Consider the following 12,754-nt stretch of genomic DNA (forward strand, 5'->3'; position numbering starts at 1 on the left):
CCTTACAGGAAGCCTTCAATATTACTATTCCATCCAATCCATTTTTAGCGATGCCACCCATCCCACAGGGGTAGCCCAGATTTTCGTGGGTCGGTTTCTGTAAGGACTAATTTGCCATGCCTTCATGAGAGAATTCCAAATGTATTTCTGGTAGGATCTTATTAAATGCAAACTAACGACAGTGTTCTCCAAGGACTAGCTCCAAACTCTATTGATGACTAACACCACTACAGTGGCATAGGCTTTTACTCTAAAATACAGTGGGATTTTTCATTATGACTTTCAAAACCATCTTGAAATTGCCCCAAATTACTGAATTGGCTGGGAGCTCCCACTTCTGCTGGTGAAGGAGGTAGGGGAGGGAATTTGAATCCCTGACAACTGTCCATCGTCTCTGCTACCACAGTGGGAGAACAAACCATTCCACCGTGGACTTGCAATGCTTCTTTCTCAGAGCAGTCCTGGGGATGGTTTCTGTGTGCGTAAAGCAGTTCTCTAAAACATTTTTTGCTAACAAGTAGCTAGCCCGGGGATGCTGGGACCCCTGTTGTTGGCGGTGGTGGGGTGGCTAGTGGCTGATTTTTGGCAGTGGGAGAGAGTGGCTGTGTTTTGGGGTGGGGGGAGAGTAGCTGGGTTCTTCTGCATTTTGAAGGTGGCAACCCAAAGGGAGCCCGCATCTCCCTCAGCTCAGCCCAAACTCGGGGGGAGGGGCAGCGCTACCACCCCCGCCTCCACCTGCCGGTAAGGGTTTTGTCAGGGCGAGCCCGCCAGCAGGTCGCGGGCAGCCCCTGTGAACAGAGCCGGGCTTTGCATTGCAGCGCCGGTCCGCAAGTGCAGCAGGCAGCTGCATGAGCAGAGCGGAGCCATGCTTCCGCTCGGGATCAGCTGACGAGTGAGGAAGTAGCAGCTGCAGCTGCTGAGCCCTTAATAGAGGCAGAGAAAGAAGAGCTGAGTGCCTGACCCCCACTCCCCCAAAAGCACAGCCCCACTGACTGAACCCAAGCCCTGCAGCTAGCTACAGTTCCCCCTGTCCCAAGAGGGTTGTAGCTGAGGGGGCATAGCCCAGGCCGTGTGTAGTGTGCAGAGATGGCAGGGGTCGTGGGAAATGGAGCTCAAGTAAGTGTCTGTGTCCAGCTGTTTGCAAACCCAGCAGTAGCACTTTTGGCGGGTCTTTCCTTTCTCTTCTGCAGCGTGCGTGTGTCTGGGTCCGTCTCTTCAGGGCATGTTTTATTTATAGCTGGAGATAGCCCCGTGTCTGGGGATGTCTTTACTTGTCTCCCCCCGCGCAAAGAGCTCGATTTATTTATTCATTTCTGCTGCCTCTTATTGGGCAGAGAATTGCCCCTCTTCCACACCTTGTCTTTCCTTTAACGTGGAGAGTCTGTCTGTCTGGTGGGGGTACCAGGCCTGCCTGGCTATTTTTCAGTAACTTTAAAAAACAAAACAAAAAACACCCTATCCCTCCTTAGTTGCAATTAATGGTGCAAAGGGCATGTGGGGGCTGGGAGGCGCTATTCTAGAGAGGTTAAAGGTGAATCAAACCTTTGGAGTCTAGTTTTTACTTGTTCAGTGTCCAGGCAGGTTAAGTTACTGGAGGGGAGGAAAATTGCTTTAGCTACTTGCTTTTTCTGGGGTTAGACTCATGAAGTTTACCTTCACTTTATACTCTAATAAAACTTATCATTTACTTTAAATAAACTCTTATGAACCTAATTGCCTGCCCAGGTGTAAATACAAAATGGTTTTACTCCTGAGAGGTTGTTAGTATGCTTCTCTTACATGAAAGACCCATAATTTACAAATGCTACAAACTCCAAATTTTCCCCGTGCCCCTCCATTCGATAGTGCATTGTTTCTTTAATTGTTGTATTTACAACAGATAAGTTTTTAAATGTGTTTCCATGGGGAGCACTTAGCATGTGTTTCAGATCGGATGTTGTTCATGCAATGGCAGGTGAAAACTGTGTTTGTTAAAATAAATAAATCACATCACATGCAGCTGTTGTAAAATTAAGACACTGGATTATTGCTTCTAAAGATAGTTTACTGGCCACACCTATACAGTTCTTAAGTATAATTATTAACCACTTCAGTGCAGCTGTATGTTTTTCTGAGGCTTTCCCACAGTCTGTCAGTACATAGATATACAACATGTATCCATAGTGAATACAACATTTGAAAAGGAAATGGTACTAAGGTAACAAAAGGGAAATAACTTTTATTGTGTTTTGTGTCTCTGTAAAACCACTGTTACTTGTCATTTTACCTGAAAAGGAAGCTTCCCTTTCTGCAGCTTGTGTCAGGCTTGGGAATGGTATATTGTCCCGAGAGCTTGGGAATGAGTTTATGGAGTTTTTCAGATAATAGAAAAGCCTGTAAATAAATAGGTCATGGGTTCAGTTTCACCCAGGCTGGTAGTGTTTGAATGTCCTTAGCTTGTGAGGGCATCTTTTGACATCTTCAGTTGGTGTAAATTGTCATCTTCTCCATTAGCTTCAGTGACTATTTACATCTGTTGGGAGAAACCACTACCACTTTTGTCTTCAGTGGGACCCAGACTGTCAGCCAGGTTTGAATGGGTCACGGAGAGTGAATAGTCCTTTGACCTTTTGGAGGATGAGGTGTACAAAGAACATAAATCCTACCGCAGGGGCTGTGTGCATGGAGAGAGAAAGCTTATATTATTATTTATTGATATGTATAATTTTTTATGGATGATTAGAGGGCTCTCCTGTTCCAAAATCACTAATCTCTTTAAAGAATAAATGAAAATTGGGGGTGGGGGGAGGGAGGGAGGGGAATGACTAAAATGTGGTCACTATGCTTACTTTTAGCAGAGAAACACATGTTCTTCATATGTATAATGTCACTTGCTTATGGGGAGACTTTCAAAGGGGAGTAAGGAACCCAACTTCCATTGCTTTTCTGTGGGAGTTGGGCACCAAACTCACCCCTTTGGCTTTAAATCTCCCACTTAAGAATTAGTGTCTTTTTTTTTTTTTTTGTCTATGACCTTTTAAAAAAACAAAACCAAACACCTTTTATATGAAAGTACTGCATCATTGTACCAAGAGTGCTTCACGGCTAAACGTTTCTTTAATAGGATCATTCCTTTACAGATATTTTAGTTAAGCGAATTCCATGTATTGCTTCTAGAAATGGTGATTATGCAGGCAATTGGTTAACTTTGCAGCCGTTGTAAGAAACGGCTTCTGTGGTCATTGTGGTGTGCTGTGGCATGGAATGGATGATTCCTCCTGCCCTAGAGGCTGACAATATCCCTTCTAAACTAAATATTTTCTTACTTTGAATGTGTTCCGAGTGGTATGAAGTTTGTTTCAAAACATGACTCTCTTTCAGACATTGCATATTAACTACAATGTATTTTTAGTATCTGATTCTCTCTTCAGGATACTCAATTAACAGGAGAACATATGGGCTTCTAGCAGTATTCAGGATAATGCTCAACTGACTAGTATCACTCTCCAGATGTATATTTCTATGGCAGTGAGAATGCATCAGTCTTAGTATGTATCATCTTTAAATTTTATGAAAAATCCTATTTGGAAACATTCTTCCTGGAATGAATGACATTGTATTGAGTGTAACCACACTGCTCACAATGCAAAGTCATTGTAAAATGGTCACATTAAAGGTAACTTGCGTCATACTCTTCAGTACAGAAACTATGTGAGGAAAGAGGGGCAAGTGAAGCTAGTGACGGCGACAATGTCAATTTAAAATGTGTGTTTAAAAACCCCAAATTCTTCCTTAATTTATCAATAACTATAATGGTGTGAAACATTCACAATAAAACCTGAACTCACACACAACCCACCTTATTTGGGGTTTTGTTATAAACTTTCTAAACTTGGTCCAGGTTGGTTACCCCATATAGGGCACCAAACAGCTGTCAGATAGTAACAACTTTTGGTTATAACCAACCCTGGTTTTGGTTTGAACTAGAAAACTAGGTATGGAAGGCTCTGGACCCCATTACTGATCCTCGGCATCTTCCAGTCCCGTCAACCTTGTTGGTCTATAGGATATCTGGAGAGCAGTTTTTATCAATGGTAAAAAGCCGTCTTATATCCAAAAGAGCCAAGGAATGAGACTTGGTCACTATGGTGCTCCACTCTATCTAGGTATTGCAGTGGGCTGGACAGCCACTATATATTTCAGTATCTATGAGCAATGGGAATGTTGAGGGACCAGTACTTGAAGGCTGATCCTTACGATGAAGGAAGTGGGGACGGGAGATTTGGCAGGGACAATAGCTTGTATTGCTTCCTGGTAAATTGCTTTGAGCTGGAAGTAAAAACAATTCTGGAGAAATATTATTAATACATTACTGGCATTACCATAGCACTTGGTAGTTCTAGTGATGGATGAGGATCCTATTGTCTAGGTGTTGCCCTTCTCCATAAGCAGTTTAATCTATATGTTAATCTGGATTTTTATAGTGAATGAAAATACCGCCATTCGAGTGGTTTAAAGTCTTTTCGGGAAGCTTTCTTCCCCTGATGTTGAGTCCTGCTGCAATGTGGGGCACTCAGGTTGGGCAAACTCTGATAGGCAACTAAAATTAAGTTGAGGGAGGGGGAAGGGAAATTCCTCACTGAAAAAGTGAGTTGTAATTTAAAAAATAATTTTTTTTAATGCAAGAAGCTGCTTCCACTGTGAATATGGTGAATGGTCCAGAATTCACTTTTATGTCTCGGGTATGGAATTTAACCCTTGCCCTGAGAAGCTAGTGGAAGTGTAAGAAATTTCACCTGCAAGCAATCAGATTTGTGAATAACTTTTTAGAAAGCAACAATTGAAATTTTTTTGTACAGGTCTGTGAACCAAAGTTTCCTGGGGATAATACTTTATAAAGGTGCTTGGAGGCTTGAATTAATGTTCTTAAATTCTTGGTAAGACACTGTGTTAATAATATAATACTTTGCACTAGCATAATGTGAGCAGAATGTGTTGTCTTTACCCAAGATAGATTTGACTAGGATACCGAAGTTTAAGATCCCTTCTGTTTTAGAAAGAATGCCGGATGATCCTGAAGGTAGTACAAATACTCAGGAGTTCACCATTCTTGAGGTATCTTGCTCCCACCCTGCAAAAAATGACTGGGAGAGGAAGGACAGAGTCTAAATGACACTTATTCCCATTAATTTTAGGAACCCATCTGGTTACCAATACGTAGGCTCCACCAATACAGAGGCTAAAGAATCACACTTTGGGAGCATGCACTCGGCCTAGTCAGAGAGAGGTCAAGAGTCAAATCTTCAGATGGGTTGAGCAAATTAGACCTTCAGTGATTTGCCTGAGGTCACACAGTGAATTGATGCCAGAGCTGGGATTAAAATAGAGATTTTCTGACTCTGAGTCTTTTACCGTGTCCACTAGGCTTGACACCACCAAATTCCTCTTTTATTTCTACTACTGAAATTATCCTTCACTTGCTGTCCTGATCTCTTCTGTGACCTTGGTGGCAAAATTATAGTATACATTTCACCTCAGAGGTGGCTGCGTTTCAGTGGTGGATTGACTCGATCATCTATTTATTAAAATGTCTGTGCATACGCATGTATCTTGTAAAGAGCTTTATGGCCCTTTGGGATGAAAGGCATTATACAAGTAAGACATATGCATATAAGAGATTTTATTTATTTATCTGTTTGTTTGTTTGTTTTGATGAGGGCTTCCAATATTTCCAAGTCATTAGGATGTCAGCTATCCAAAGAAATCACTTTTCTTCCTCCTCCTTGTAGTTGTGAAAGGCAAGTCTTTGTCTTGGTACTAGACTTTATTGCAAAAGCCATGATGAAAGATGTCCTATGAAGAAGAGGGAAGAAATTGCTAGGCTGAACTTTGAGGTCTCTATTTTTCAGCTCATGTATTAAAGTAAAAATTACTTCACTGTAGTCAGCTATCTTCCTCAGCTGTAGTTACTGAATAAGAATGAATTAAAGGGGATGCAATATTGTATTATCAGATTGAAGTTGTTTTAAGGGATTTGTAAAGGCGAAGAATACATTGGCAAGTTGTCCTTTAGGGTCGATTATATTTCAGAGAACATATTATCAAAACAGAACATGAATTACTTTTGTTAATAATTTGTTCCTTATCTGGAATTTGAAAGGTTTGGCATTTTGTAGACCAACTGTAAAGGGGACTCTAACTTAGCATTTATATCACTTACAATTAAATATTGTGATGCCCAACTAAGCAGCAAGTTGTCATAAAAGGTAGGATTCCAGCAGTGCAAATCTTACAAATGTCAGCTTTTATTTTTTTTTTCATAATTCTATTGATTTTTTTAGTAGCTAGTCACGGTTACCATTTCCCTGGTGTAAGTGACTTACTGGAGAGATGATCCAGCATAGATCTAGAATTCATTACAGCTAATGTATGGCATTCCTGTTTTATTTTAGTGGGGATTCTTGGAAGAAATAAGACCTAAGACTTGAACCACAATTTTTGGAGTGTAGCAGGATATATAAACATTGCCATCCGACCGTGTGGGAGTATTGTGGCGGTATCGTCGGCCAGTTCATCCTGGCTCAGAGACAAATCCTAGTAGCCTACACGCTTTGCTACCAACAGTTTCTCTAAAAAATAAATGATAAACAAGGGCGTGGTGTTGTCCTAACACAGGACTGTGAACCAGGAACTTCTGAGGGTTTAGCTTCGTTTTGTAGCTGATTTGCTATGATGTTAGCTTCCTTACTGGTCATTGGCAACTTACTTGGCTTTTCTGATGTTTCCAAGTTATACAGATAGGGATAATATCTGCCTCATAGAGGAGATGTGAAGACTGACTGACTGTACGGTGCTTTGGAGATTCTGGCCTAAATTCTCAGAAGTAACTAATGATTTTAGGTCAGGCACCCAAAAGGTGATGAACTGAGATGTATCAAAGGACTTAGAAAGCGTTGAGCCTTCTGAAAATCAGCTCTCTCTTAGATGCCTCAAATTGGGCACCCAAAAATCCTTATTCACTTTTGACCAGGTAGGTCAAATAATTAATGGGAGTGCAAAATATGATAAATTACTAACATGTCAAGGTAGGAAATCCCAACCCAATTTACATTCGGCTATGAATTAATAACTGTTAAGCTGATCATAGCAGGAGAAAAGCAAGACTCTGGGTGGAATCCATAGCACTGAAACTGATGTAGCTTGTAAGGTGACAGTGACTGTTGTTTTATTTGCCATGTCATTAGATCTATGAGAAACTATAAATTGTTCATTTATTAAATATTTCCTCTTCTTAATTTGTAGGTGTCCTACATTAGTCAAGATTGCAAAGAAATTCCAGAATTTCTAGGAAGAAAATATGGAGGTATTGCAAAAAGGCTAGACCTCAGTTTCAATTTGTTAAGGTATGTGACAATGTTTTGGTTTCTCAAGTGCAGTATGAGCAGAATTAGGCTGTGCCTCCAAAAGTGAAATATTTTCCATTTTTTCATATTTTTAGTTGCTATGTGTATGTTCTTTCTATTTGGATAAGGATAAAAAAATACATCAAATTGTCTTAATTGTTATCAAAATACATATTGCTATTTTAAAATAGTGGTACTGTTTTTATAGACCTTAATCTTCTATTTAGCATGTTTAATGCATGTGGAGGAATAATGAACTGGTCAGTCTATCAAAAGCTCCTAGCATCAATCCAAATATTGCATAATGCAAAGCGTGTATTGTTTTTATTTGCTCTTTTCTGGAGAACAAGCAAAACAACATTTTTTCTGTGGAAAAAATGGAGAAGGAGTCCAACAGTGCTTCACCAGTAGCCAAGTTACAAGTAAGTGTGCTCTCCTTTACCCCATCTTCCTTGCATATTTACAGTTGTGACCTTCAAGTTCTGGGATATTGTTTTCCCAGATAGTGTGCTAAAATGAATTCATACAATCTAGGCATATATCTATATCTATATATTTATTTTTTAACTCTTAAAACAAAACTATCCTCATGGAGAAGGCCTCTAAAATTTAATTCAACATAGAGAATTCCATAGGATTGTGCAAAAAACCTATTGAAAGGAGACATTTTTCTTTAACTTGCATTGAATTTTACAGCAGTTTTGAATAAAACCCTACGGACTCTATCCTTAAGTTTTACTGGCTGTTGTGTAAAGGTTACGCTTTCCAAATCTGGAATTCCACAGTTTACTTTGGCATAAGCAGGCTTTTTTCTCCAAGTGTGGTAATGGTCTTATTTCCATGGGCTTCAATTGGAGCAGACCCTAAGCCTACTTTTAAAAATTGTCAGTTGAAAGCAACACTGTAGTAATCTTGTTCTTCTAATAGATAAATTAAAAACAGTAGATAACACTTATTATAGATACCCTGTTCCACTGTAAACTCTGAAGGACTGATAATGATTTCAGATACGCAAGAGATAGTGGAGCAAAATAGGCATTGAAGAACAGTCTGTGCATTGTAAATACTAATGACTCTTTTATAATCTAACATGCTACTTCCTTTCACTGACGGGGACGTCCTCTAAACCAAAACAAACTGTGAACATAAAACACAAATTGGCTAATAGGCTTGTACAGAAACTTCTGCTGCTTCTTCTCAAAACACTTCTAGCATTCCTCATGTACGTGTGTTTAATGCTTAAACAACAGGATTACTCTTCTGTTGTTGGATTTACCGAAGTAATGGACCTGGACAAAGAATTTGTTCTTTGTGTGTTGTGCAAGATTTTGAAGAATAATTCCTTTCAAACATTTAGTTTATGCCTGAAATATTTAAGCAGCACTCGTTTGTAATGTAATCTGAAAGAAGATTTTAACAGGAACAAAATGCACTGAAGTTGGCAAAGCATTTGAGGGAGGAAAACCCCCCTCACAATACTCTTGAATAGTATCCTCACTAGGAGGGAAATCCTTTTAGGGAAGAGGGAGAAAATAGATGGTAGACCTCAAATGGACTATGAGGTAAGTATGTTACCCTAAAATCTACCCATTTTATTTCCTCGCTCACCTTTGATCTAGGATAGTGACACTTTGTGATACCATTCAAAAGGCTTAATCTTGCAGTGGATGGAATGAAACAGTAATGGCTAAAACTGTGAGGACAGTTGGCTGCTTGCAATGGTGGAAATTATGGCTTACGTTGAGAAGGAAAATGGTTTCTCCTAGTCACTTCTGGCATTAATTTATTTCAGAATCGTAGAATACATTGGGGTTGGAAGAGCTCTCGGGAGGTCATCTAGTTCAGTCCCCTGCTCAAAGTAGGACCAACACCAATTAAATCATCCCAGCCAAGGTCAGGCCTTAAAAACCTTTAAGGATGGAGATTCCCTAGGTAACCCATTCCAGTGCTTCACTACCCTCCTAGTGAAATAGCGTTTCCTAATATCCAGCCTAGACCTCCCGCACTGAAACTTGAGACCATTGCTGCTTGTTCTGTCATCTGCCACCTCTGAGAACAGCCTAGCTCCATCCTCTTTGGAACCCCCCTTCAGGTAGTTGAAGGCTGCTATCAAATTCCCCCTCACTCTTCTCTCCTGCAGACTAAATAAGCCCAGTTCCCTCAGCCTCTCCTTATAAATCATGTGTCCCAGCCCCCTAATAATTTTCGTTGGCCTCCGCTGGACTCTTTCCAATTTGTCCACATTCCTTCTGTTGGGGGGGAGACCAAAACTGGACGCAGTACTCCAGGTGTGGCCTCACCAGTGCCGAATTTTAACAAGAGAAGAGAGAGAATAAGGTTCCCTTGTTTATTACTCTTTGAGCCAGGATAGAAATGCAAATTCACATACTTGACACATCATATCTCAAGTGCTGATTGTATCATTATAGCATATGTGACAGGGTCGGGACAGATGGCTATAGGAGAGTGATAGAAGGCAGATGTATTAGCCCCAGGTTGAGTAGGTCCCTCTTCCCTGGGTAAGGTAACAGGGAAGGTTCCAGAACACTCAGGAACCTTCTGGAAACAATTAAGACAGACAGGCTGATTAGAGAAGCTGCTAGAGTCAATTAAGGCAGACTAATCAGGGCACCTGGATTTAAAAAGCTCATTCCAGGTTGTGGTGTGCGTGTGAGGAGCAGGGAGCAAGAGGCACTAGGAGCTGAGAGTGAGAACGCGTACTGTTGGAGGACTGAGGAGTACAAGCATTATCAGACATCAGGAAGAAGGTCCTATGGTGAGGATAAAGAAGGTGTTGGGAGGAGGCCATGGGGAAGTAGCCCAGGGAGTTGTAGCTGTCGCACAGCTGTTCCAGGAGGCACTCTAGACAGCTGCATTCCACAGGGCCCTGGGCTGGAACCCGGAGTAAAGGGCGGGCCCGGGTTCCCCCCAAACCTCGCAACTCCGGGTCAGACACAGGAGAAGCTGACCTGGACTGTGGGTTCACGAAAACGGCCAAACTGAGGGCTGCCATGAATCTACGAGGTGAGCAAATCTGCCAATAAGCGCAAGACCCACCAAGGTAGAGGAGGAACTTTGTCACACGTAAGACAGAAAATGTGTTTGTGGAAGTTCATAGCCTTAAGTGATGTACATTTGGTGGGGATGTCATGGGCTTTGGCTGAAGTAGTTTTAAACAGTGAAATCTTTTCATCCTACTTACCAAGCTTCATTTGCTTGAAGAACTGACAATGCTGTAGTATAGTGAGGTATCTTCTGATTTAATAATAGTGATCTTATTAGAAAATGTAAAAAGCCTGATTTGGTCTCCTTAAAAGCCATTTTTTGGGAAATGGGGAAGAAATGATAAGATACAGAAAGTTTCTTTATTGATACAGAGGGATTTAGTTTGATTGGGCGGGGGGGAGAGAAACAGTTGGTCCACGGAAGACTGGAATGGTATTGCATCCAGTCAAGGGATCATAATAAAGATTGGGGGGGTTTGTGTTCTGCTGGCAGTTTAATTTTATTTCTGTCTTGTAATTTATGGCCGAGTGCTTTCACTTGGGATAGTCCTCCTTCTTTTTTCTTTTCTTTTCTTTTTTGTATACAAATCTAAATAACCGTTCTTGAACTTTGCATTTTGACCATTGAGAGGTTATTGTATCAGAAAAGGAAACATCCCATATCTCTTATAGAAATGGTTGATATAACTGGAATGGTGGTTACCATCTGCTAGACAGTTAACTACATGAATGCTTGCTAATTTATAGGATTTTTTTTTATAAAGCATTTGGTGGGCATTAAAAATTATAGGATGGGGAGAAAACAAGAAAGAGATCTGATAGGAGAAAACTGTTAATTCAGTTTATAGTGCGAATGAAACAAATGGTAGTATGTGTTCTTTTAGGGCCCAGTCCTATTTTTACTGATGTCAATGGAAGCAAGGCAAGGCATAGCTTGCTAAGGGATCATCCTCATACAGTAGACAAGATGCCTTAAGTATTACGTGGCCAAAAAGGGTGATAAAAGATGTCTCTCAATCTAGCAATAAAAGTAAGACAACTTCATTGATGCATTACAATAGGAAGCTTTGTTTTTAAAAACTAAATTACTTGCAATCACATCTTATTTAACATCACTATGATAAATCTAGTCAGTGAAAAATAGCATTAAGAGAAAAATATCTGTTAAATATAATGATGCTTGCAGCAATTTTCTGCTTTATCCTCTGAGTGGATTATGCACTGCTGTTTGACCAGGTGACATTAGATTGCCAGAAGCAATGGTAGAGGTTGCAGACTTGTGATTTCTGGCATTGGATTCTCCTCTAGCCTCTTACATTCATCCAGGAAATATAACTAACTTTGTAGGAGGCTAGGTTTCTAATTTACTGCGTAGATATTGCAAAATGGCTTTTAATATGGTGAATGGAATACATTAGACGACTTGTTTCTTAATAGAGAATATTGTGGCTTCTTGAACAGTTTTTTATCCGTGAATTGTGCAGGTACCGACTGGCAATATAAATAACTTCATAGCAGACATGAAGACAGCAGGTAGGTGAGTGCCTCAATTAATTGTTCTTGAGGCCTTTGATGAAGTAACTACAGAGTCTATGCTGTCAGTGAAAAGTTGCTGAAAACCAACTGGTGTTGGTGATTGACAAACATGATACATGTAAAGAAGTAGGGCAGGATCAGCCATGCATGCTGATTTGTGTTAAAGAATGGTAACTCAAAAAGTAGCTGTGAACAGAACTTTACTTGCCACTATCATGACATCTGTTGTGCACATCTCTTGGACATAATAGTTAATGAAATGCACAAAATGCAGTTACTTTCCATTCTTTCCTTTGGTTCTTCTCAGTTCTGATTGGGATGACAGACCTGTTTAGGTCATAATTAAAAAATTAATTCAGATCAGTTCAGCTGACTCTAGAACGTTTTTAAGAATGAGATAACACATTATAAAAGATCCTTCTGATGCTTGGCTGGAAATAAGCTTCTAACTCTAGGTGGTGGTTCTTTTTGTTCTGACATTGGGTTTTTAAATTTCCTATATATTCATCTGGACTTGAAATTCATACACTTAGAGTTGGGGATGACACCACTAGACTGGTATGGGCATCTTCTGTCATATAACCTGAGTGGGAGCCATTTTGAATCTGTGTCGAGGGGTGGTGGGAGTGGTAGAAAGGATTCTTCAGTTTCTAGCCTTAGAAATGAGCTATTTCCCCCCACACACTTATGTTTAAATACTCCATTTTGCAGCAAAACTGGTGTTAGTCATGGCTGCTGAATGAGAGCGCAATAAACCCTGTTTTTTGTAGGACACTTTAGAGTCCACAGTTCTCATAATATGTAGAAAGCGAGTGTACTAGTCTTTATTTG

General features: G+C 40.3%; 1 protein-coding gene across 10 annotated transcripts in view; it reads left to right on the plus strand.

The window, feature by feature from the left end:
• Positions 1-924: 924 nt before the first annotated feature.
• Positions 925-12,754, plus strand: part of LRMDA (leucine rich melanocyte differentiation associated) — a 1,127,716-nt gene continuing 1,115,886 nt past the window's right edge. For all 10 annotated transcript variants that reach the window (XR_012159955.1, XR_012159957.1, XR_012159954.1 and 7 more), the window contains exons 1-2: positions 925-1,116; positions 7,282-7,382. Coding sequence is in view for 2 of the 10 variants with exons in the window: in XM_073353193.1 (XP_073209294.1) it covers positions 1,087-1,116; positions 7,282-7,382 (131 nt within the window). In the remaining 8 variants the exon portion in view is untranslated. The remainder of the gene's footprint in view (positions 1,117-7,281; positions 7,383-12,754) is intronic.

Source organism: Lepidochelys kempii, chromosome 7, assembly GCF_965140265.1.
Source record: "Lepidochelys kempii isolate rLepKem1 chromosome 7, rLepKem1.hap2, whole genome shotgun sequence".
NCBI lineage: Eukaryota > Metazoa > Chordata > Testudines > Cheloniidae > Lepidochelys > Lepidochelys kempii.